Source organism: Hyaena hyaena, unplaced genomic scaffold, assembly GCF_003009895.1.
Source record: "Hyaena hyaena isolate Hyena2069 unplaced genomic scaffold, ASM300989v1 scaffold_1023, whole genome shotgun sequence".
Taxonomy (NCBI): domain Eukaryota; kingdom Metazoa; phylum Chordata; class Mammalia; order Carnivora; family Hyaenidae; genus Hyaena; species Hyaena hyaena.
The window spans coordinates 454,559-480,112 of record NW_024081653.1 but is presented as its reverse complement, the minus strand read 5'-3'; the positions used below and the strand labels follow the sequence as shown (position 1 = coordinate 480,112).

Sequence of the window (25,554 nt, the reverse complement as noted above, 5' to 3'; positions counted from 1 at the left end):
GTCATAAAAATTTCAGGTGGGCGTTACTTGCACTCGCGTGCCTCCAAAAACACGAACTCGTTATTTTTTTTAACCCGCCTATATGAACCGGGGTCTTTGTCATTTCACAAGCAGCGCCAACCTCTACTGACACAAGAGGCCAACACCTCAGTCCAGCACCGCCGATGTGCACGATTATGAAGCATAACGTTTACTGCCTTCCCACGGCCAGCAAACTAAAACACAGGAAGCGCAGGCGCTGGGCTGGGCGGCCCCGAGGTTAGGCTACGCGCGTTCCGAGGCCTCTAAGGCGTCCGCACTGGATCGGTACCCGTTTCCGGGCCCCGCATCCCGAGCCAGGCAGGTGGCCCCAGAGCCCGCTCCCCGAGTTAGCAGTCAGCCCTAGACCTCTCCCCACTAGTCCCGGCGGAGAGGAGCCTCCGAGCTACGCCCCGAAGGTCCCGCGGGCCGGCTCTCGGAAGGGGCGGTAGTAGGACGTCATTTCCGCGCGCGGCAGGGCGAGGGGCGGGGCCGAGGGCGGCGTGGCGGGATTGGGCAGCGCTGAGCTCGCGCGCGCACTCTCCTGGGTTGTGGCTGGGGTGCGGACCGAGGTACTCGCACCATGAGCGAGGCGGACGGGCTGCGGCAGCGCCGGCCGCTGCGGCCGCAAGTCGTCACGGACGATGGCCAGGCCCCCGAGGCCAAGAACGGCAGGTAGGCCAGGACCCTGGACGTGGGACGCTAATGACTGGGTCGACCCTCCTACCAACAGGACAGCAATAACAGCAGTTGGGTAAATGCGTTGCCAAGTGGGGTGCAGGTGCCATTCAGTTAATTCCCCTGGCTAAGTTCATTTTACCGGGGAGGAAACAGGCTCCAGCCAAGGGGATGCACCTACCGAGTTCTTGAGACTTTGGTGCATTCTGCCCCCCAGTCTCAGCATTGTTTCCCGCCTCTCGGGGTCCCAAGACCGCCTTGCTTCGAATCTGCCCCTTTCTCCTTCTCACTCCCGCCCCAAGTTCTAGAGCAGTTGCTTCCTCGCCTTTCCCTCCCCCCACCCCTCCTCCGCCCTATTCTTGCTGGCTTACCTCATCCCCGGGGAAGAGCCCCCTGGCCAGGTCCAAGGTCTTCCGGGTTCCTGGCTTGCAGTGTCCGGAAGGAAGGTCTGAAATGCGCAGGTCACGTCTCGTGTTCCAGCCTGGAGCTGGCCTTTGCATCTGTTCACCTTTCGCTGCTTGACCAATCTTTACCGTGGTTTTCAGGGAAAAATAGAGAACAGAAGTGACATTTAATGTTAAGCAAATTTTGTGAGAATTCCAGCTTGCAGATTTTTCCTGATACGGACGGAGAAGCGTAGAAACTAGTTGATGCCCACCTAATGAAGAAATCTTGGATTTTTGGCCTTCGCTTCTGCCAACCTTCTAGAGTTTAAGCACAGTATGTTTTTCTAGTGAAAAACTGAAGCATGACCCTTAAACATCTATTTACATATATACTAGTTAAACTTCTTTTTTTAATTTTGTCTCCTGAGTCTCATAACTTTGAATTTTTAGGGAAAACAAAGAGGCTCCATGTAGACCAACCTCAAAGTTGTGGAACTGATTGACTTCTAAGTTGATAGACATATTTAGTGGAAATACTAGTATGCCAAGGGATGTGGTGCATACTGAATGAAGGCCAGTTTTTGTGGGGACAGACTGAATTTATTCACTGATGGTAAGAGGACCACATTTGAAGGAGAACTATAGCAGAGATGAGTATTTTGACTCTAAAAAGGCAAATTGCTGAGAAGAGATTTTGGTAATTTTTGACTCCTGGTGCCTGTAAAAAGGTCAGGAGTATGCTGAATAAACTCAGAGGTTTCCAAGGATGCAGAACTTTCAATGCTAACCCTGGGCAAACCAGGACAAGTTGGTCACCCTCCTGATTGTGGATTTTTTTTAAAAATGTTTTTTATTTATTTCTGAGAGAGAGAGACAGAGAGAGAGAGAGAGACAGCGTGAGCAGGGGAGGGTCAGAGAGAGGGGGAGACACAGAATGTGAAGCAGGTTCCAGGCTCTGAGCTAGCTGTTAGCATAGAGCCCAGCGCGGGGCTCGAACCCATGAACTGTGAGATCATGACCTGAGCAAAAGTCGTGCGCTTAACTGACTGAGCCACCCAGGCGCCCCTGATTTTGGATATTGTGAAGTCGTGGTCTCCTGATGATGGAGGAGCTTTTTAGAGTGGACCTGCAAGGACCGGCAGCGCTTTACTCCAGAAACCATGAAAATGAGACTTGCTTCATACACTTCTACATGAGAAATGAAAGAGCAGCTTGCCCTGAGTTTGCTTTGAGTTGCATGCAGTGTGTTGAAAACCAGCGCATATAGCACCTGCAGGCACTTGTGGGGTTGGCCCATCTTAGCTGGGCTCTTGTGACACTGCTGACCGCTGGGCAGTGAGGCAGAGTTCAATTGTTTACCAGTTTCTCTGTAGGATTTCTGACTTAGTGGCAGGATAAATTGGGTGTTCCAGAATCATCATCTGCTGCTGACCTTTTCCACTGTGCCTTTTACAAAAACTGTTTTTATTTAACATTTTCTTGACTTCCCTGTCCATGAACATTGTTCTTATTTTCCTGTGTTTTCTTCTTTCTCTTACGTATTTGATCCCATTTCCATATATCTGTAATGATCTCTTTTTTCAAAATGAGTTCTCACCTTCTTTCTTATATTTAGTATTGTATATTATAGATTTATAGTGGTTTTTCTTATTTTTCTCATGTGATTCCCTATTTTTCTTTTTTTGTGTGTGATCATTTCTAGTACATTGTCTCCCTGATTTACCTTAAAAATTTATGGTTCACCATAAGACAGGGAAGCATTGTGTATAGTGGGTGAAGCAAAAGAAACTGAAGGAAATAGAAATCTGACAACTATAGAATAAACTTTAGATGTGCTAAATAGGAAAAAGAAAACCTTGAATAATATGTTATTCAATTAACAGAAGTAGGACAGTAGATTTTAGTGGAAGGGATGCCTAGTGATACCTTAGCTAGTCTCTGACTCTTGACATGAAATGTGACATTGGCCCTGACTGCTAAGGTCATTGAGATCTATGTGAGTGAAGTGATTTATGTAATGGAGTCAAAAGAGAAGTAGAAATGAATGAATAAGGATAGTATTGACAGCTGGACAATGATTGAGATGCATATTTTTAAAATTATATTTTGGAAATAAGGTTTTATACCAAAGCTCTTGAATTCCTGTATTTAAGCTATAATGGGGAATGTGGTCATTAAATTCTTTTATTCAGTGTGGAATATAGATGAACTAAGCACTTTAACAATACTCATGCAAGCTTATAATTAGTTGGCACTAGTTTCTCCATATGCTTTAAAAAACTCTATCAGAATGATTGTAACACTGAAACGATTCCTTCTCTTTTGGAACATAGTTCAGTCTGGAAGAGAGAATAGCTGTTTAATATCTCTATGTAACTGTTAAGGACTGAAGAGTAAATACATTGAAACTTTAACAACTGCTTTTTCAATAAATTTCTAAAGGATTTTAGCTAATTAAAAATCTCTACTACATTCATTTTCCTTTTTAAGACTGAGGAATAAGGGAGGCAGGGTGGAGACACAGATGTGGCCACTATAAAGTCATGGACATGAGGAGTCAGGAATCTGTGATTTCTTCTCAGGCCTTCACCCTGAGTGTGTGTTTCAAATGGTTCTTTTAACTTGTTTCTTATTTTCAATGCTAAAATGAAGACATCTATGGCCCAGGAGTCCCAGTTTAAAGTAATGTGTGACACCAACAAATTCAAGGTGCAGTCAGTTAAAAGACTAGGCTGGCTGCTGTTTGACATTCTCAGATTCCACGGGTCACCTTGACACCTGGGCCTCTGTCCTCCACGGATTTGTGGCTAATAGGTTTTCCACAAAATCAGAGGTTGTTTTTGATCTCATGGAGTCTTCAGTCCATGAATGATGCTTTGCCCTGATGTTGGAGAACACCCTTCAGGTTTGCCTGGTGAAATTATAGAGGATTTTGCAGATCATGGCTGAACTAATTGCCAAATTCTGTTGTATCACCATGATTGCTCTGTTGCCCTTAGAAATGTCGGAAGTTTCAGGGTGCAGATGTCTTCAAGGAGGTGAGCATTACTCTGAGCTATTCCAAGAGACTGGGGCAAACAAATTGATTTCCCAAACTGCACCTGGAACGGAAGTTGCCAGCCTTCTTGGATGTGTCAATACAGATTGGGAAAGAGAGTGTTGTGGGAACATGTATCACTTTGTCAGTGAAAATGGATAGGGATAAATGGAGTGTCCTTTATTTAAGCTAACATAAGACAAATGTGCAGAAGCAAGGGACAGACATGGAGGAAAGGCAGAATTGTAGGTGAATGTGAGTTTGCAGGAATGAATCTTGGGCTAAAATAAATGTGGTGCCCAGAGTATGGATACAGAAGCCCCATTGCCACAGTCACAGACTCAGATGCCACCAGGGGAGCAGCATTCCTGCAACCTACCATTTAGGGAGTGCTGTTTCTTTAATTTTTAATTTTAGAGAGAGAGTGGGGGAGAGGGACAGAAGGAGAGAGAGAGAAAATCTTAAGCAGGTTCTATACTGAGTGTAGAGCCCAATGCCGGGCTCAATCCCATGACCCTTGGGACCTGAGCCAAAATCAAGAGTCAAATGCTTAGCTGACTGAGCCACCCAGACACCCCAGAGCTTTAGATGTTACAGGCCCTGGTCTTAGCACTGCACATATATTGGTCACTTTGTTTGTGGCAGGGTCTGTAGCAGGTGTGGGGTTGAGGGAAGAGAAGAGTGTGTGTCTGTCTGAAAGTGGAAAGCCCTGTGCACCTGCCCTGTAGCCTTAGGTTTCATAGATCTCTGCTTTTTTTCCAGAGAAGCTGAATACCCAGATTTTTATGTAAAATCTTCTTATTTTGAGTTATAGCAGTTAAAGCCATTTTGTGGAATGATTGTTATGGTTTAAACTAGAGCTTTGCTTTGAGTTCTGGCACCACTTTTTTTTTTTTTTGAGAGAGAGTGAGAGAGCAAGAGTGAGTGTGCAAGCAAGAGTGCACATGCTCATGAGAGCCGGAGGCTGTGGGGCGTGTGGGGGAAAGGGAGAGAGAATCTTAAGCCAGCTTTACGCCCTCATTTAATGGTGAATTTTGACAAACTCTGAAACAACCAGGAACGTTCTGCAAGCTCTACCATCTGAGGAACTTCTGCAGGACTGGGGATGCTTTGCCCAAGGAGGGTGGTGTGATCATGGGCATCTGGGACAGGGTTTGCTGCCCCCGAGGGCACACAGCTGGCCCAGGCAGTGCAGGCAGAGGGGAAGTTTGTTTCTCAGAACATATTGTGTGAGGTGACCCCACCAGCCAGTGTCCCCCAAGTAAAAAAAGTAGGGAAATGCTCTGTGTTGTAGCCTTTAGGGACATCCATCCTCCATGCTGGCAAGCACTTCCCTGGCCTTCAGGGCGCTGTGGGATCTGCCCCTGACTGTGTTCCAGCAGCTTCCCCTCAGTGGCTGCCTTGGTCTTCTGTCTCTGTGGTCCCCAGGTTTGGGAATGGAGCCTTAAAGTTAAACAGCCCCTTAAAGCATGTATTCTTTACTCATGCCAAGTGCTCATTGAGTTTTCCTGTGTTACCTCTGCCTATGTTGCTCTACCTCAGGTATTTGATTTTTTTTTTTCCTGGCTTCACTGAAGTCTCTGTTCTGAGGTCATCTGCTTGACCCCTGTGTGTGGCCAACCTTCCTCTATCCCATCCTTCTGCATTTTCCTTCATTGTGTTTGTCATTGTTGGGCATCTGCTTATTTACTAGAATAAACAGAGGGCAGGAAACTATGTATTGCTATCCTCTCAGGGCCTTGACTAGTACTTGGCACATGTAATAGTTGGTTATTAAATGCATGTGTGGGGGTGCCGGGGCGGGGGGGCTCAGTTGGTTAAGCTTCTGACTTCGGCTCAGGTCATGATCTCATGGTTCGTTGGTTCAAGCCCCGCGTCGGGCTCTGTGCTGACTGCTTGGAGCCTGGAGGCTGTTTCAGATTCTGTGTCTTCCTCTCCTTCTGCCCCTTACCCTCTCATGCTCTGACTCTGTCTCTCAAAACTGAATAAACATTAAGAAGAAAATTTTTTTATAATGCTTGTGTGTGAAGGAATGTTAAATGAGCTGTCTGATGTGCTAGCCACTTGCCATATGTAGCTGTGATAATTAAATGGACTAATATTAAAAATTCAGTTCCTTCTTTGCACTGTGGAGGGAGTGTGAGGGATTTGGAAATTGTTCAAAGAAAAAGATATGACTGAGGTGGCAATGGCTCACATGAACTTTTTTGGGTGACATTTGGACAGGTTCACTTATGGCAGCAGTCCAGAGGGGGAGGGGAGTGAGGAGGGAAGGAGAGGGGCCACCTGTGTCTGAGTGAGTCTCTGGGCCAGAGACCCCAGTGTCTTAAAACTTCAGGGCCCTGTCTTATTAGTGGGTAAGTGCCCTCCATGAACTGTCATAGAGTATGCAAAGCAGGTGACTCTAAATGGCTAAAACTTTGCTTGTTTGGCTATTTTAAAGATAATTGAGTATGTAAATAAACAACTCAGAGCCAATACACAGAGGCTGTCTTTGGCTCATTTATATAACATGCTGGCCCCATTTCAGGTGCTTAGCTGCCACATGTGGCTAGTGGCTGCTGTATTTCTAGCATGATAGAGAGTTCTGTTAGCTGGCACTGCTCAAGGAGTTTAAGTTTAGGCTGCTCTTTCTGAAACTTGACCACAGAACTTTCCAGTAGATGCAGAAAGTTCCAGTAGAACTTTCCATGTGTCTCATGATCAGCCAGGGGGATGTTGATGGACTTCTTTTACCTGGTAGGGAGTTGGACAAGGTTGGTGGTTCCAGTTGCACATCAGGGACAACTGGGGAGTGTGAAAACAGAAAAAGGGTTCCCAGGCCTGTGTTAGTCCTGCCCCATCAGAATGTCTGGGCTTTATTTAAAGTTGCCCTAGTCATCTTATATAGGCCCCCCACGGACTGGCCAGCCTTGGGAGCCCAGGACTGGGTGGCCTCTGAGTCTTTCTTAGGCTTTTTAGACTGTCATTGTAAGAAGGCAGTAGCTGGGATTCTGGCAAGGATGGACTCCCAATTTCTGGCTCTGCCTTTTTAGCTGTAAGCAACTGCTTTCAGTCCTGGATGGACTTTTTGTTCTGGGGATCAGTGAGCTCTTTACTATTATGTGAAGGGGCAACCAGATATTCAAGCAGGGGCTCGGATCTCTGAATTGGGTTACTAAATTAAGATTTAAAAAACTGTGAGCTATGGTGTGGTAAAGGAGAGTTTGGAGTCTGAGACAAATGGGAAGGATGTATTTTATGTAGGTAGAATCATGTTAGGGAAAAGATAAAGTAGTACTTTGGCCAGAGTGTCACCATTTTTGTTAACGACAGCTCTGTGGTGAAAGATTGCACAATGCAGCTTCCCCTGTGGGACTGACTGTACCTTCAGCGGGGGCGGTGAGGAGTGATTACATGAGCCTCCTTTTAAGGACAGGCTTACCGGAATGCTCTGTGCAGAGCAGCCACATGTGTTCACCATATGCCTTTGCATTTGTTTCTCTTTGGGATTCTGCTTTTAAAAGAATCACACAATCAAAGTCATTCCTATTACTTGGACTGGTAAATAGCCCTGACTTACTCTACAGAAACATTGTTATTTCCTTGTGTTGAAAGACTTTAGGCCACTTGAAAATTACTTTGAGTTACAGTGTCCTGGCCTCAGAGTGGCACTTTTCATAGTTGGGTCATTGACTTTTTAAAAACAAGATAATTCACATACCATAAAATTCACCCATTTTAAGTTGTCCAGATTAGAGGTTTTTAGTACATTCACAGAGTTTTGCAGCAGTCACCACAGTCTAAGTTTAGAACATTTTCATCACTATTAACACTTTAAAAAATTGAGGTGAAATTCATATAATATGAAAATAACTACTTTAGAGCATATAGTGATACTTAGTGTTGGGCAACACTTCCTAGTTTGAAAACTTTTTCATTACCCGATAAAAACATCTTGTACCCATTCAGTAGTCACTCCTTATTTCCCCCGTCACCCGTCACTCAAACGTCCATGAGTAGATAAACAAATTGTGTTACAGGCATACCTATGAGATAGTGTGTGTTCTGTTCCAGACCAGTTTTATCTCAATAAAGTGAGTCAGATGAATTGTTTGGTGTCCCAGTGCAAATAAAAATTATGTTTAGGGGCACGTGGGTGGCTCAGTCAGTTAAGCAACCGACTTTGGTTCAGGTCATGATCTCACAGTTTATGATTTCGAGCCTCACACCAGGCTCTGTGCTGACAGCTTGGAGCTGCTCTCCTTCTTTCTCTGCCCCTGCCCTGTTCACACTCTGTTTCCTTCAAAATAAACAAACATTAAAAAAAATTTTTTAATTATGTTTATACTCTATTAAATGTGCAATAACATTATGTATAGAAAAACAATGAACATACCTTAAATATTGCCTAAAAATGCTAACTGCTATCTGAGCTTTCAGTGAGTCAGAATCGTTTTGCTGGTGGAAGGTCTTGCCTCGACGTTGATATCTGCCGCCGTTCAGGATGGTGGCTGCTGAAGGCTAGGGTGGCTGTGGCAGTTTCTTCAGATAAAGCAATGAAGTTTTGATGCGTCAATTGACTCTTCCTTTCACAAATAATTTCTCTGTAGCAGGTAATGCTGTTTGATAGCATTTTATCCATGGTAGAACTTTCAAATTGGAATCAATCCCCTCAAACCCTGCTGCTGCTTTATCAGCTAAGTTTGTGTAATTAGCCTTTAATATTTTATTGTGTAATAAAATCCTTCGTTGTCATTCCAACAATCTTCACAAGATCTCCAGGAGTAGATGCCATCTCAAGAAACCACTCTTCACTCATCTATAAGAGCAGCTTCTCCTCCGTTCAGGTTTTATCATGAGATGCACCCATTCAGTCACACTTTCAGGGTCTACTTCTGACTTCAGTTCTCTTGCTGTTTCCACTACATCTGCAGTTACTTCCTACTGAAGTCTTGAACCTTCAACTTGTAAAAAATGCAGTATCTATGAAGTGCGGTAAAAGAGGCATGCCTTTATATACTTACAATGGAATATTGTAGAGCCATAAAAAGGAATGAAGTATTAATAACATACTGCAACCTGGATGAACCTCAAAACATATGCTGAGTGAAAGAAGCCATTTGTGAAAGGTCACATTTTTATATGATCCTGTGTATTTGAAGCATCTAGAATAGGAAAATCATCATTAAGTTGTACAGTTTTCAAACCCCAGCCCCAAGAGCTCCAGGTTGGGCATCCTCTCCCTGTCCACTTGTCCTTGGCAGGCAGCATTGTTAGTGGTGACTGCAGCCTTCGAGCCAGATCTGGCCCTCTGTCATGCTCTTCCAGTTCTGGCAGTGGGCTGTGGACCCACTCGTCTCTCTCTGCCTGCATTTCTCTTTGGAAAGCAGAGAGATACATAGTTCTACCTAACTCCCCACGTGAAGCCCAGTGCATGGCACATGATTATTGTCACTGTTTTCATCATTGCTCTTTTCATGGCTCTTATTCCTTCCCTTGCTGCAAATCTCTCAGGTTGTCTTTGCCAGCTGTCTTATCCGGTTCATAGCTGATCTGTGCCATATGTGCATTTTCATGTACTGTGCTCTTGCACCCTTGACGGGTGTCAGTCACATTAGAAGATTCTGTGGCCTAGGGTTTGGAGACAGGGCTGAGAAAGAGCAATTGGCCTGACTTTTCCCCTCCTGGCTACCTGTCCCATTCCAGGAGCCTGGGCACCCTTGGCCTTTCCCAGCTGGGTTCTGGGGCGGGGGGTGGGGGGGGGGAACCGCCTCCATTCGCAGCTAGCAAAAGGATAAAGGCTGATGACCTGGCCTGAACTGAGGTTTGGGCTCTGAGCCCTGAATGAGTGAAGAAAAGGAATTTAGGAATAAAATTTAATTTTGGAAGGTTAATAGAAGAAAGATAAACACAGACTGGAGTTCTCATTAGCAAAGGAGGAAATGTCATAGGTCGAAAGAAATGCTTAGTTTTGCCCTCTATGCTGTCCTGCTCTGGAGGAGAAAGGACGAGAAGAAACCAGGCCACACCTTCCACTCTGCTTGGAAAGGCCCTCAGCTCAGCGTCCTGGCTCGTCATTTACAGGTTCTACTTTCCACATTGTTGCAGGACACAATATAAGAAAGATTTGCTCTCTTCCATTTTCTAGTAACTTGTTCCTGACATCCTTCTGAGCCCTTACCAGCAGTGCCTTCACTGTCCATGTTTCTGCTAACAGTTTGTTCCCAACAATTTAGTCATTTTCTGAGATGATGTACATTTTCTCTGCCATGCTCCTCACTGCTTTCTGAGCCCTTGCTAGCAGAGTCCTTAACATCCATTTTTCTACTCTGCCTGTTCAAGGAAATACGGAGTCTTTCTGTCCTCTTCTCAAAATGTTTCCCTCTATCTACAGCCCAGTTCCAAAGCCACTTCCATGTGTTTAGGTATTTGTTACAGCAGCCCCCCACTTCCAGCAACAAAAGTAGTTTAATTAGAAAACTGTGTTTGTTTTCTATGCCTGCCATGGCAGATGACCAGACACTTAATGTCTTAAACAACACAAACAACTTAAAAATGGAACTTGTGGTTCTGGATGTCAGCAGTCCTGGAGAGGTCTCACTGATAAAATCAAAGTGTTAGCAGGACTGTGTTCATTTCTGGAGGCTCTAGGAAGACTCTGTTCTCTTGCCCATTCAGATTGTTGGTGGAGATTAAAACACCCTTCAGTTGTGCTGTCCATATGTCTGCAAAGTGCTACTATGGAAGCTTCTCCCTCTCTCCTTTTTTTTTTTTTTTTTTAATTTTAAAAATTTATTTCTGAGAGAGAGAGAGAGCGTGAGCAGGAGAGGATCAGAGACAGAGGGAGATACAGAATCTGAAGCAGATTACAGGCTCTGAGCTAGCTGTCAGCAGAGAGCCCCATGCGGGGCTCAAACCCACGAACTGTGAGATCGTGAGATCGTGACCTGAGCCGAAGTCGGATGCCCCTCCCTCTCTCCTTTTTTGTCTTCTTTCCCTTTCCCTTTCATTTCTACCCAATAGAAACAGATGCTTTATTTTCTTCCATATTTAAATCATGCATGTTCACAATTGGGGAGGACTTTGAGGTTATCTTGCCCCAAATGCTGTTTCATAGTGGGGAACCTTGCCAAAAGAAACTTGCCTGAAGTGGAGTGACTGACTGTTGGGAAAGTTAGGACTTTCCCTGAAGCCCTCACATTTCTATGCTCTACCTGGATCAGGTTTATGCAGCGGAAGACCAGCTTGTCAAAAGTCAAACAAAACATTGTCCTTAAATGAAGTGTTTGTTAAGTGTGAATCTTCATTTTTTTCTTTAAGTCAACTTTTTTTTATATATATAAAAAGATTCTCTACCTTAGGAGCTCATGGTTTTATTTGCTTTAAGTTAATCTTGATGTATTTAATAAATTTGCACTTAAAGCAAATAATGATCCTATAAAGTTTATTTAGTAGCAAGAGGTTAACCATGCTCACTTGTTTAGCAGATGAGTAGTGATGTAGGCGAAGATCGTTTTGAGACTTATTTTAGTTACCATTGGTCAGTTGTCCAAAACTGTTATAAGATTCCCAAGGCAGCTTTTTGATCTTTCTAAGGCTTTAGTAGTGATGACTTGGACTTGTAATTGTATAGATTCTTTTTAAGTGGCCATCAGCAACTGTCAGACCAGGTAGAGAGCTGGGATGTGCTTTTGAGTTCTTGAAAGTGTGATTGGCAAAATGATTGGGGAATTGGACACTCAGCAAGTTGTCCTGTGTTCCTTTTGCTTCATGAATTTGTCTCTCTTTTATCCATAAAACTGGGAATCTTAGGGACCCACAGTACCGAGTGTTGTTGCTTTGAATCCATGTACCAGGAAATAGTGGCTTTTGGGAAATGTGTCTTCTCTGTAGGTGCATGTGTCTCCATTGCCTCCTTGCACCTCTTTTCTCCCATTTTTCTGTTTATCAATTCTTTAATTTGCCCTCTTTGAGACTCTGCTAGAGGATTGAAGGTACATCCTATCATCCTATCAAACTGGTAAGTAAGAGTTTCCCACACTGCTGGAAGATTAAAAAAAAAAAAGTACAAAGGCATGTTTGCCAATCCTAGCAAACAGTCCTAACGTGTCATTGCAAGCCACAGATGTTGGCAGCCTTGTGGTGAGACAAGGCTCAGAGGCCTGCTCCTGCTTGATGGACTTGAAGACCAGCTGAGCTTGTCCTGGCTGAGCCTCTGCTGATGACCTTTGTATATTCCATCTCTGGCAGCTCCTTCAGTGGCCGTGTGTTCCGAGTGACCTTCTTGATGCTGGCCGTCTCCCTCACAGTTCCTCTTCTTGGAGCCATGCTGCTGCTGGATTCTCCCATAGACCCACAGCCTCTCAGGTGAGCTGCCTGGCCATTCTTGGGAGGGCTTGTATGGCAAATAGAGTAGGCTGGGATAGTATCTAAACCAATTTGGTTTGAAAGGTAAGTTACTAGGGGAGAGAGATTTGTGATTTCTTTAGTGCCTGTGCTTTGTGTGGATTCAGGTATTCCACAACATATGCATGGTATTGTCCACGATACTCTCAAAAACAAACCTGTACAAACCACATACAAAAACCAGAAAAATCCCGAATATGAGAAGCTTATATGTTAGAGATAATCAAAATTTGAATTCATTTGAAGTGGCAAAAGCACACACAAAGGTTAAGTTACTTTGTTTAAAATTTATAAGTAACTGATTTTTATTTTAATTTTTTAAATGTTTATTATTTATTTTTGAGAGAGAGAAACAGAGCATGAGCAGGGGAGGGACAGAGAGAGAGGGAGACACAGAATCTGAAGCAGGCTTCAGGCTTTGAGCTGTCAGCATAGAGCCCGATGTGGGGCTTGAACCCACAAACTGTGGAATCATGACCTGAGCCAAAGTCGGATGCTTAACCGACTGAGCCACCCAGGTGCTCCATATAAGTAACTGATTTTTTTTTAACTTGTGATTAGTGTTCTATTTTTCCTGTTACCTTTCATTGGTGGGCGTCTCTGAGTATTGTAGTCCATTATGACTTGAAAAAAAACAGTATACATCTAGGTGCCCCATGAAATGTATTCACATTTGTAATTATAATAGTGCAGAGCCATGCTCTTACTAGTGTGATGATTTCTGACATTGATGTTGAGGGTTGTGTAGTCTGGCTCAGTAAGTAAATTCCCCTTTCCTTTTGAAACTGCCCAAAGGTGATGCTTTCTGAAGTTTATTTTAAGTAAGTTAGTCCATGTAAGGCTTTAAAAACTTCAGATAAGAACTATTGCCCATTATAGAGTCAGTATAACATATACAATGGAATAATGTGTTTGTGTTTTATAAATAAAAATTAAGACATTATATTGGACTCAATTTACTGAGAATGTATTCAGCACCTATGCTGCTTTAGGTAGGTACCCAGCTGGATTCAAGGATATAAAGCGGACACAGTTCTGACCTTAGATTGATGTCTGTATACAAGAGTCAACTTTTTGTTGTTGGATTTAGAATTAGTAAATGTACGGGGTGATGATAAAATATAAGATTGAGATTGGGTGAAGGCCAGGGCATTCTAGACTCATGAGAGTGCTGGCTTGTAATTCCTGGTGTGCCAGTGGATCCTCGCACATGTCTTCCTGGCTGAGCTGGGCCCAAGGGCATACTGAGTGTCCTCTCTAAGGGGGCTCCCAGGACACATAGTAGGGGAAGGTGGCTCTGTCTTGCTAACCCATCTCAACCTGCAGAAGGATGTCGCTCATCCCACCCCAAATAGAAACTGATCTGGGGTTTTCTAGGTAATCCAGTTGGCTAAGGTGGGAGTGTGAACTGTGTCCACAGCAGGGGATCAAAACCTGGGCTGAGGAGCTAGCCTTGGAGAAGAGCCGGAGAGTGGAAAGAGCAGGGAAAGATGGAGCTTTGGTGACTAGAGGCCTTTGATCTCAGTAGAAGTGAATTTATGTGTGGAAAGAGTAAAGAAATTCAAAGGAAAGATAGGTGTGTGCTTCTGACCAGAAACTGAAAGGGAACATGGCCCACTAAGGATTTGAAGTTGTACAAAGCAAGTTCTGTCTGTGGAATAGAAGAGCCTAACAAGGAGGGAAGGGAAGAGAAACCCAGTGAAACCAGAGTGGCTGACAGGAATCTCTACCATACTCAGACTTCAGGAATGACTTGCTCAAAAACTGGAGTGGCCCCAAAATGGAGAACAAGAGCAGAAGACTGGCAAAGGTGTAAGAACAGAAATGAGCTGAGGTTTGGAGGAAAATGCTAGTGACAACAGCAAAAAAAAGGCTTCTTTCAAACTCTGTTCAGAGCAAAAAGAACAAGGAAGGGGGAAACCCACTGTCTGGAATAAGTAAGTGGTTGCAATATTGATGATGATGGAAAAGCAGAGCCACCAGCTTCTGCTTGGCTTCTGTTACCTCCATGAGCCAAGGAGTGTGGGGCATGGCAGGGAGCGGGGCCAGGCCAACTGGCCAAGTGGGAGGGCTGCTGATGGAAGTACCTCAGAGAATCTACCCCTGGTTACATGAGCTCCTGTGAGAACTTACACCACACTTCGCAATCTCTGAGAAATCACAAGAGAAGAATGAAGAGGGATGCAGACCCCTCCATACTGGATTATATGCAGTTGGTTTCAGTTCTAAGCAGCAGTCACCAGGAAGGTTGCAGGGCTTTGTCAAAAACCTGCCCTGCAAGGTAACCTTTCCTTCCTTGTTTCTCAGATTAGAGGACCATTGTAGAAATGGCGCGTATGACATCCTGATTTCTGGATGACGTTGGTCAGGTCTTTCAGGATACATTTGATACATGGAGTTAATGGGACTTAATATGAGTTAGCAAGACTTAGTAGGAATTAATAGGAAGTTAATGAGAGTTTACAAGTTAATGGGCTTTAACAAGGTGCTATGTGGCCTGCCTGACCATAGAGCACTGATTTGGGCTTCCTGGGGCCATTCTTCCTTGATGCTTCTGCTCAGGCTGCAGGAGTGGGAGACCTTTCTTGCCCAACCTTTACATTTTCTCATTTAAGTTTTCTTTGTGTCTGCCTATTGAGGTAATACTCAGACTTCTTGTTGTCAAGACAGTGCACAATACTGATTAGGTTGATGCTACAAATATTTCTTGAGGACTACCTTTGTGTAGGGAATTAGGCAAGGTCCAAGGACTAGGTGGTAGGTGGTTGCTGAGTATCAGGTATGCTGTCCTCTATCCCTGGCTGTATGTGCTTTTTTAGACTTCGTGCGCACTGCAGGAGGGCTGACCTTCCCAAGGTCAGAACTTGAACCCAGCCATGTCCATCTCTGTAGCCTAGACTCTTCTCATCAAAGTATGCAGGTTGCAGCCCTGCTCTTTTCCAAGAGTGTTTTTTTTTAAAGCAGGTAGAAAGCCATAATTGGGAGGCAGGGTAGAGTGAAGTTGTGGGGTGGGAGGGAGTTTAATTCAGAGGAAATTGTGAAGTGTCCTGAGTACACACCTGACTCAGAGGAGCTAGTAGGAAGTGAAGTGCTCTGCCAGGAAGACAGGGTTTGGATAAGGTAGGGAACCTTCTCCTCATTCCACAACCTCAGCCACCCCCCCTTCTTGGTTCTCACACTCTGGTGAGCTGGCTAGGAAACTGCCCAGCTTGAGGTCAAGATAGGGAACAAATTGGGAGATATTCTTCCTCTCTGCTCCATCCTTCCTTCCTTCTCCCACTCCTCCCTGCCATAGTGTGCATTAGGAGCCTCCTGTATGCCAGGTGCTTGAAATATAGCAGTGAAAAACAGAGATAAATCTCTGATCTCATGGGCCACGTGCTCTAGTGGGGAAAGACAGACAATAAATGTAACAGAGAAGTGAGAAGCCGATAAATACTATGGAAAAAATAGAGTGGGGTAGGTAGGGGCTGGGCTTTTGGGGGAGGTATGGAGTATTATATTGGGTCCTAAGAGCAGGCCTCACTGAGAAGTGAGGGCAGAGCACAGAGGAGCTGGTGCCAAGGATTTAAGGTGGGAGGTGCCTGTTATGGTCGGGGACTAGCAGGGCAGGCTAGCAGGAACAAGGAGGGGAGGAGCTGAGAGAGGTAGCTCTGGGGGGACTGGGAAGGGTGCCCCTGCAAGGCCATAGGTTCTGGGTGAGATGGGGCTGTGAGAGCCAAATTCTGTGATCTGACTGTATTTCACAAGGTGCACGGGGCTGCTGGATTGAGGATACACTATAGGGAACAAGGGAGGAAGTGGGGGTGAGAACATGGTGGCCTGGACTAGGATGGTAATAGAGGACTTGGGGAGAAGGGCTTTAAACCATGTCTGTCTTCTGAAGGTGTCACCAGCAGGGTTTGATGGCTTGGGAGAAACATGTGTATTTGTGTGTAGATGGGAAGGATTAGTGGAGCGGGGAGATCCCTGGAGCTGAGTTTGTTGTCTGGGGAAGGGTCCAGGGCCCAGTGGAAGCCAGTCTCGGCCCTAAGAGGGACAGGTAGGAGGCAGAATACACCTGTGCTGGACTATGGGCTGGTGGTGCCAGCCCCAGGCCAAACTCCTCTTATTTCTTATGTCTTCTCCTTGAAGCAAGAAGCAAGTCTATCAGCTGTGAAACATCAGCACCACTCCACTCCGCCTTAGTTAAGATTTTAATAACTGGGCAGACTGGGCAGCAGCCACTGGAAAAATAAATGCCACGGTGTGTGAATCAGAGGGTGTGAGGAGGTCTAACCTGCCTTGGGGCGTTGGTCTGGGACAGGAGCTCATGTAGGTGGAGGCCCCAGGTACTCTCAGGTGATTACCAAAGTTCTTGCATTAGCTATAATCATATTTTAATTTTTTTGTACTATGACCTGTTTTGATATCCTAAAATTTTTTTCCCCTTGACCTTCATGTTTCTGGCAGCTAAGGTTGTTATTGCAGTGTGCCCTCTTTATCAAAAACCGGGGAGTTATGCATGAAGGTCCTCAGTAAACACTTTCTTCATGTATTTCTTATAGACAAATCCCTATAATTGCATTATTTTACAGCTTCAAGGAACCCCCTCTCTTGCTTGGTGTTCTGCAACCAAATACGAAGTTACGACAGGCGGAAAGGCTATTTGAAAATCAACTTATTGGGCCAGAGTCCATAGCAAATATTGGGGGTAAGTAGTAAACCCCTGGGATTTCAAGGCTCTCTGAGGGGGGTTCTGCCAGAGCAGTTGCAATGCACTGCTCCTGGGTGGGGGGTACGGACGTCCTCCTCAGCTGCAGGTGCGCTGTGCTTGTTGAGCAGATACCCCTCAGCTCTGAGTTACAGGCCATTCCAGTGCTGTGTGGTTTTGAGTTCATGTCTGTGGGGCACTTTATTCTGCTCAAGGTGTCAGGTCCATCAGACTGAAGAGAAAAAGGAAAGATGGCAACTTTGATGCTTAGCTCATTTGTCAAAGTTAGGTAGGTATTACTTGATAGGACATTGTTTCTTCGTTCAGTTTGTCTTTGCACAGATTTTATTTTTATTTATTTATTTTTTAAATTTTTTTTATGTTTTATTTATTTCTGAGAGAGACAGACTGCGTGAGCAGGGGAGGGTCAGAGAGAAAGGGAGACACAGAATCCAACACAGGCTCCAGGCTCCGAGCTGTCAGCACAGAGCCCGATGCGGGGCTCGAACCCACGAACCATGAGATCATGACCTGAGCCGAAGTCAGATGCCCAACCGACTGAGCCACCCAGGCGCTCCCAGATTTTATTTTTGAAAAGAGTACAAATGATTCTCTGTATTTCCACTGTTATGTTTGTTTTTGTTTGAAGCTGACTTTGGTGGGTATGTTTAAGCGTAACTTCGCTGAGTGCTAAGAACTAGACGTGGCTTTGGTTCTGATTCTTGAGTCTCTAGCCACAAGGCACTTTCTGGCTTTTAAAATGAAGATTAAGCTCAGGAATCAAAAGACACGGTTAATGAGAAATTGAAGAAGTTAAAATGAGATGAGGATTTCTGAGCCTCGTAATACGGCAGGATGCCCCTCATTCTGAAGGATGGTGTGTTTCCGTGAAGCGGTGGTGGACTTGTGCGTCCTGTGTGCTGCTGAACGCAGGACCCAAATCTGGTGTTGGTTTGTTTGGCTGGCAGTCGAAATTGTCGTAAGAGGGATAGGCATTTCATGATAGAACCTCATGTTTCTTTTTAAAAGACAGTGATGTTTATTAATATATTTCACAAATTTTGTGTTTTTTGGTGAAAAACCAAATATTAAGATTTAAAGCTGGAGTTTCAGGGAGTTACAGTGATCTTTTTTGTTATCTTTCAAAGTGAATGGTTTTCTTATTCCCTCCCTTTTGTCTCGGGCTGACATTGCACCTTGCCACCAGGACTCGTCTTTTTTCCTTAACGCCCTGGTGATTCTCCCTCTGACATTTCTGGTTAGGCACAGGGGGGGCCTGTTACCCGCCTACACCTGTAACCATAGAGAGGCCCCCAGGGAGCCCCTGCTTCCAGCTTCATCTGGAAGTTGTCCCTGGGGATTGGCTGCCACATTGCTGGCAGTGGAGGGAGGCACTAGCCTCAGGACAGTGGCAGAGGAAAGTAATCACCAATTAACATGCTTTCGTTTTTCTAAATAGATTTCATTTTTTACAGCATTTTAGATTCATAACAAAATCGAGGGGAAGGTACAGAGATTTACCATATTCCCCTACCCCACCACCACATATATATAGCCTCTTTAATTATCAACACCCTGCACCAGAGTGGCTCATGTATTACAGTTCATGAACCTACACTGACACGTCATTATGACCTGGAATCCATCGTTTACCTTAGGGTTCACTGCTTGGTATTGGACATTCTGTAGGTTTGGACAAATGTATAATGACATATATCCACCATTATAATATCTTACAGAGTAGTTTCACTCCCCTACAAATCCTCAGAATTCCTCTGTGCTCTACCTTTTCATCCCTCCCCACCCTGCAGCCTCAGGCACCTTTTTACTCTCTACATATTTGCCTTCAGGAATGTCATATAATTGGAATCATGTAGCACGCAGCCTTTTCAAATTGGCATTTAAGGTTCCTCCATGTCTTTTCATGGATTCATAGCTCATTCTTTTTTATTGCTGAGTAATACTCCATTTGTGAATGCAGCAGAGTTTGTCTATTTATCTACTGAAGGACATCTTGGTCACTTCTAAATTTTGTCAGTTATGAATAAGGGTGTGTAAACATCCATGTGCAGGTTTTTATGTGGACTTACGTTGTCAACTCATTTGGGTAGATACCATGTAACACTATTGCTGGATTATAAAAATATGTTTAGTTTTATAAGAAACCATCAAACTGTCTTCCAAAATGGCTGTACCATTTTGTATTCTGATCAGCAGTGAATGAGAGTCCCTTTTGCTCTATATCTTCACCAGTATTTGGTGTTGCTTGTGTTTTAGATTTTTGGCCATTCTAATAGGTGTTTAGTGGTATTTCATTGCTTTAATTTGCAGTTCCCAAATGGACATATGATGTTGAGCAGCTTTTCATATATTCATTTTCCATTTGCATACCTTCTCTGGTAAGATTTCTAAAGCTTTTGGCCACTTTGAAAATTGCGTTATTCATTTTCTTACTGTTGATTTTAAGAGTTCTTTGTATATTTTGGGTAACAGTCCTTTATCAAGTGTGTATTTTACAATATTTTCTTCCAGTCCATGGCTTGTTTTCTAAATCCCTTGACAGTGTCTTTCACAGAGCAGAAATTTTTAGTTTTAATGAAGTCCAACTTACTAGCTATTTTTTTCATTATGTCTTTTCTGTTGTATCTAAAAAATAATCACCACACCCAAAGTCACATAAATTTTCTCCTATGTGATCCTCTAGGAGTTTTATACTTTTATATTTTACATTCAGGTCTGTGATCCATTTTGACTTTACTGTTGTGAAGGGTGTAATGTCTGTCTAGATTCATTTTTTGTATGTGGATGTTCAGATGTTTTAGCACTATTTGTGGGAAATATGATCTTTGCTCCATTATATTACAATATATTATATAAGATTGTATTGTGAAAGATCAGTTGACTATATGTGTGTGGGTCTATTTCTGAATTCTGTTCTGTTACATCAAACTATCTGTCTAATTCTTTTTGCTATTACCACAATGTCTTGGTTACTGTAGCATTATAGTAAGTCTTGAAGTCAGGAAGTGTCAGTCCTCCAGTGTTGTTGTTCTTCAATACTGTGTTGGCCATTCTGGATCTTTTGCTTCTCCATAGCGTCAGTTTTAGGATATCTACAAATAAGTTGCTGGGATTTTGATTGGGATTGCTTTGAATCTATAAATCAAGTTGGGAAAAACTGAATTTTTCACAATTTTGAATCTTCCTATTCATGAACATGGAATATGTTTCGATTTATTTAGTTTTTTTATTTCTTTCCTTAGAGTTTTGTAGTTTTCTTCTTATAGATCTTGTACATATTTTGCTATATTGAGACCTAAACATTTTATTCTTTTGGGTGTTAATGTAAATACTATTCTATTTTAATTTTATAGTCCACTTATTCATTGCTGGTAAATAGGAAAGTAATTGACTTTTGAATATTATCCTTGAATCCTGAAACCTCGCTATAATCACTTATTAGTTCTATGAGTTTGTTGTTGTTAATTCTTTGGGTTTCTCTACATAGACAGTCATATCATCTGTGAACAGAGATGGATTTATTTCCTCCTTCTCAGTATACTTTTTCATTCTGTCTCTTTTTGCATTAGCTAGGACTTCTGATACAATATTGTGAAGGAGATGTGGGGGGAGGGGACAGTCTTGCTTTGTTCCTTAATCTTAGTGAGAAAGTTTACAGGTTTGTCACCAATAATTATGATGTTAGCTGTAAGTTTTTTGTAGATGTTCTTTATCAAGTTGAAGTGCCCTTCTATTACTAATTTGCTGAAAGTTTTTATCATGAATGGGTGTTGGGTTTTGTCAAATGCTTTCCTGCATGTGTCAATATGATCATGTGATTTTTCTTTAACCTGTTGATATTATTGATTACTTAATTGATTTTCAAATGCTAAACTAGCCTTGCAGATTTGGGATAAATCCCACTTGATTAGGGTGTGTGATTCTTTTCATATATTGTTGGATTTGATTTGTTAATGTTTTGTTGAGGGTTTTTGCATTTGTGTTCAGGAGAGATCTTGGTCTGTAGTTTTTGGTAATGACTGTCTGGTTTTGTCATTAGTATAATGCTGGCTTCATAGAATGAGTTAGGAAGTATTCCCTCTGCTTTTATTTTCTAGAAGAGATTGTAGAGAACTGGTGTTATTTCTTCCTTAGAAATGTTTGGAAGAATTCATTGGTGAGAGCCTTGTGCTTTCTGTTTTGGAAGGTTATTAGTTATTGATTCATTGCTTCAATAGATATAGGCCTATTCAAATAGTCTATTTGTTGTGTGAATTTTGACTGATTGTTTTTTTCAAGGAATTGGTTTATTTCATCTAGGTTACCATATTTGTGAGCGTAGAGTTGTTATGATATTCCTTTTATTATCCTTTTATGTCTGTGGTCTATCATCATGTTTCCTTTTTCATTTCTGATATTGATAATCTGTATCTTCTCTCTTTTTTCTTAGCCTGACTAGAGGATTGTCATTTATTGATCTTTTCAAAGAACCACCTTTTGGTTTTGTTGATTTCTCTTTTGATTTCCTGTTTTTAGTCTCATATTAATATCAGTCTCTTCTAATTTTTATTCTTTCTTTCTCTGCTTACCTTGGGTTTACTTTGCTCTTTCTTTTCTAGTTTACTAAGATGGAAGCTTAAGTTATTGATTTTAGGGGTGCCTGGGTGGCTCAGTCGGTTAAGCGTCTGACTTCGGCTCAGGTCATGATCTCGCGGTCCTTGGGTTCAAGCCCTGCATCAGGCTCTGTGCTGACAGCTCAGAGCCTGGAGCCTGTTTCAGATTCTGTGTCTCCCTCTCTCTGCCCCTCCCCAGCTCATACTGTGTCTCTCTCTATCTCAAAAATAAATAATTGTTAAAAAAAAAGTAAGTAATTGACTTTAGTTCTTCTTTCCTAATATATGCATTCAATGGTATAAATTTCTTCTAAGTACTGCTGCATCCACAGATTTTGATAAATTGTATTTTCATTTTCATTTAGTTCAAAATGTTTTTCAGGTACTCTTGAGATTTCTTCTTTGACCTCTGTGTTATTTAAAAGTGTGTTTAATCTTCAGGTATTTTAAGGATTTTCCAGCTGTCTTTCTGTATTGATTTGGATTTTAATTTCATTGTGGTCTGAGAGTAGATTTGAGAGTCTGGGAGTATGATTTATATTCTTTATAATTTATTATGTTTTTATGACCCATATTTTGGTCTGTCTTCCTGAATGTTCCATGTGAGCTTGAGAAAAAGATGTATTCTGCTGTATTTGAATGAGTAATTGATAGATGTCAATTGTATCCAGTTGATAAATGGTGCTCTTGTGTTCAACTATGTCCTTCCTGATTTTCTGTCTGCAGGACTTGTCCATTTCTGATAGAGGGATGCTGAAGTCTTCAGTTCTTATGGAGTATTTATCTCTTTGTCCTTGCATTTCTATCAGTGTTACCGCATGGGTTTTGATGATTTGTTATTAGGCATGTACATATTAAAGCTTGTTATATCTTCTTAGAAGATCGATGCTTTATTATATGTAATGTTCTTCTTTATCCCTAATAATATCCTTTTCTCTGATGTTGGCTCTGTCAACATTTGACTTGGTGTATCTTCTTGGTGTATCTTTATAAGTAAAGTGGGTTTCCTGTGGACAACATGTATTTGGGTCTTGTGTTTTGATTTCTTCTGAGAGTCTCTGTATTTTTAATTGGTGTATTTAGACCATTTATGTTTAAAGTGATCATTGATATAGTTGGATTAATATTTACCATAATCATTACTGTTTTCTATTTGTTCCTTTGTTTTTTGTTCCTACTTTTGTCTTTACCCTCTTTCTGGCTTTAATGTTTTTTTGTTTGTTTGTCTTAGTATAGGTGACACAGTGTTATATTAGTTTCAGGTATACAACTTAGTGATTTAATAACTATACATTATACTTTATTCACCACAAGTATAGCTACTTTTATAGTTTTATTGACCATTTTACATGATTCCATTTTATCTTCTTGCTTAGCATATCAATCTTACCTTTTCTAAAGAATTGTTTTAGTGGTTGCTCTAGAGTTTACCTGTCTATATTTAAAAACTATGGAATGTTTATTTGTATGTCATCCTTGCACAGAGGCCATGCTAATCTCTGCATTGTTCTAATTGTATATGTGCTGATGAAGTGAGCACTCAGTGTGCTTTAGTTTTATCCTGAGGGACTTTCTTGCAGTTTTTTCCCTTCAGTTGGATATAATCCACATCAGCGGCAGACACTCATTGGAGGTAGACATGAACACATACCCCTGAGTGCTGAGCATTAGCCCAAGAATCCTTATTCTTTTGAGGGTAGAAAATCCTCATGTTTCTTTTCACTGACTGGTGTATGCTGGCCTCACCCTTGCTCCAGTGTCAGGTTCAAGCCCACATTGTTTTATCACTGCTTGCTTTAAGAACTTTTGAAGGACTCCGACAACAGTTCTTCATCTTCATAACTGCCATTTTCTCTCTAGAGATGAAAAATACAAACAAGCCACCTCTGTTGTAGATGGCTACAACAGTTCTTAGGCTAATCTAGTAACTTTCTTATTCCTTTTTATTTTTTAAACAGATGTGATGTTTACTGGTACAGCAGATGGCCGGATTGTAAAACTTGAAAATGGTGAAGTAGAGACCATTGCTCGGTTTGGTTCAGGCCCATGCAGTAAGTCAGTGATCGTCCTCCCTGATATATGTCTCTTGTTACTGAGAAAAGTGCTGAATGGCTGTGTGGAGCTAACTCTCCCTAGAAGTCAGGTTCACTCTTGGAGAAAAGAGCCCCTGACCACCTGGCAGATCAAGCCTGACCTGGGCATTACCACTAGATCTGCCTTTGCCGTGTGGTCCCTGGACTTCACAGTACCTGATCTTATAGGCAGTGGCCCTGGTACCTCCAGTTACCTCATGGGCCCTACCCCCCACCATTCCATAGTGGCCTGTGTTCACCCTTGAGGCATCTTTGGAGAAGATTATAGCCATTGTCACAGTGCTGCTTTGGAAGTGCAGTTGGCTCTGTTGTTATTTGGAGACTTAAATGTCATTCCTACATTAGCTTCCCAGGAATTTCAGCAGTGTCATTCAAAGTGGAAACACCCTGAAGTCACTCAGGTTTTGGGAAATGAGAGTAGAAGAATCTCACCATTAAAAACTAGTAGCCCACAGATTTTTTACTAGTTATTTTTTTTAAATGTTTATTTATTTTTGAGAGAGACAGTGGCAGACACCGACTAGAGGCAGACGTGAACACATGCCCCTGAGTGCTGAGTATCAGCCCGAGAGTCCTTGCTCTTTTGAGAGTAGAAAATCCTCGTTTTTTTTTCACTGTCTGGTGTCTGCCCAGAGAATGAGCAGTGTGAGTGGGGGAAGGGCAGAGAGAAAGGGAGACACAGAATCCGAAGCAGGCTCCAGGCTCTAAGCTAGCTGTCAGCAGAGAGCCCAATGCAGGGCTTGAACCCACAAACCGTGAGATCATGACCTGAGCTGAAGTTGGACACTTAACCCACTGAGCCACCCAGGCGCCCCAAGGTATTGTTTTTTAATAGGTAGAATGTTTTTATAAAAATGATGCATTTTCATTGTGAAATGCAAACCACACAAAGGTACAAAGAAGGAAGTTAAAAATCACCTCAGAGTCTTCACAGGTGTGACTGTTAACATTCAAGTGCATAGCTTTTCAGATATCTCTCTGTTCATGGATACTCTGGTTTTGTGATGGAATCAAACTCTACATCCAGTTTTTTAACCTGCCTTTTCCACTCCATATTTTGTCAACAAGTGATCCTGCAGTAAGTGTCCTGAAGTAAGGATTCTGGTAATAAGCACCCTGGAGTAAGGACCCCACAGAAAGCATCCTTCAATAAGCAACCCTGTAGAAAGCACCCTGCACTAAGCAACCCTGCAGTAAGCAACCCTGCACTAAGCACCCTGCAGTAAGCAAACCTACATGCATTAAGCACCCTGCAATAAGCAGACCTGCATGCAGTAAGCACCCCTGCAGAAAGCACCCTGTGGTAAGCATCCTCTGGTAAACAACCCTGCAGTAAGCAATCCTGCAGAGAGCACCCTGCAGTGAGCAACCCTGTATGCAGTAAACACCCTGCGGGAAGCACCCCATAATAAACACCCCACAGTAAACAACCCTGCAGTAAGCACCGTATAGTAAGCACCCTGAACTAAGAACCCTATAGTAAGCAACCCTACACTAAGCACCCTACAGTAAGTAGCCCTGCAGAGAGCACCCTGCAGTAAGCAGCCCTGCAGAGAGCACCCTGCAGTAAGCAGCCCTGCAGAGAGCACCCTGCAGTGAGCACTCTACAGTAAGCAACCCTGCAGTAAGTACCCTGCAGTAAACAACC

General features: G+C 42.8%; 1 protein-coding gene and 1 pseudogene across 1 annotated transcript in view; one reads left to right on the top strand and one right to left on the bottom strand.

Moving 5' to 3' along the window:
* The first annotated feature begins 545 nt into the window (after nucleotides 1-545).
* LOC120223619 (adipocyte plasma membrane associated protein) overlaps nucleotides 546-25,554 on the top strand; it is a 37,350-nt gene continuing 12,341 nt past the window's right edge. Inside the window, exons 1-4 of the mRNA XM_039221813.1 lie at nucleotides 546-693; nucleotides 12,352-12,468; nucleotides 17,085-17,200; nucleotides 23,772-23,864. Coding sequence (XP_039077744.1) covers nucleotides 602-693; nucleotides 12,352-12,468; nucleotides 17,085-17,200; nucleotides 23,772-23,864 — 418 coding nt within the window. The 5' untranslated portion in view covers nucleotides 546-601. The remainder of the gene's footprint in view (nucleotides 694-12,351; nucleotides 12,469-17,084; nucleotides 17,201-23,771; nucleotides 23,865-25,554) is intronic.
* Nucleotides 23,258-23,353, bottom strand: LOC120223621 (annotated as a pseudogene).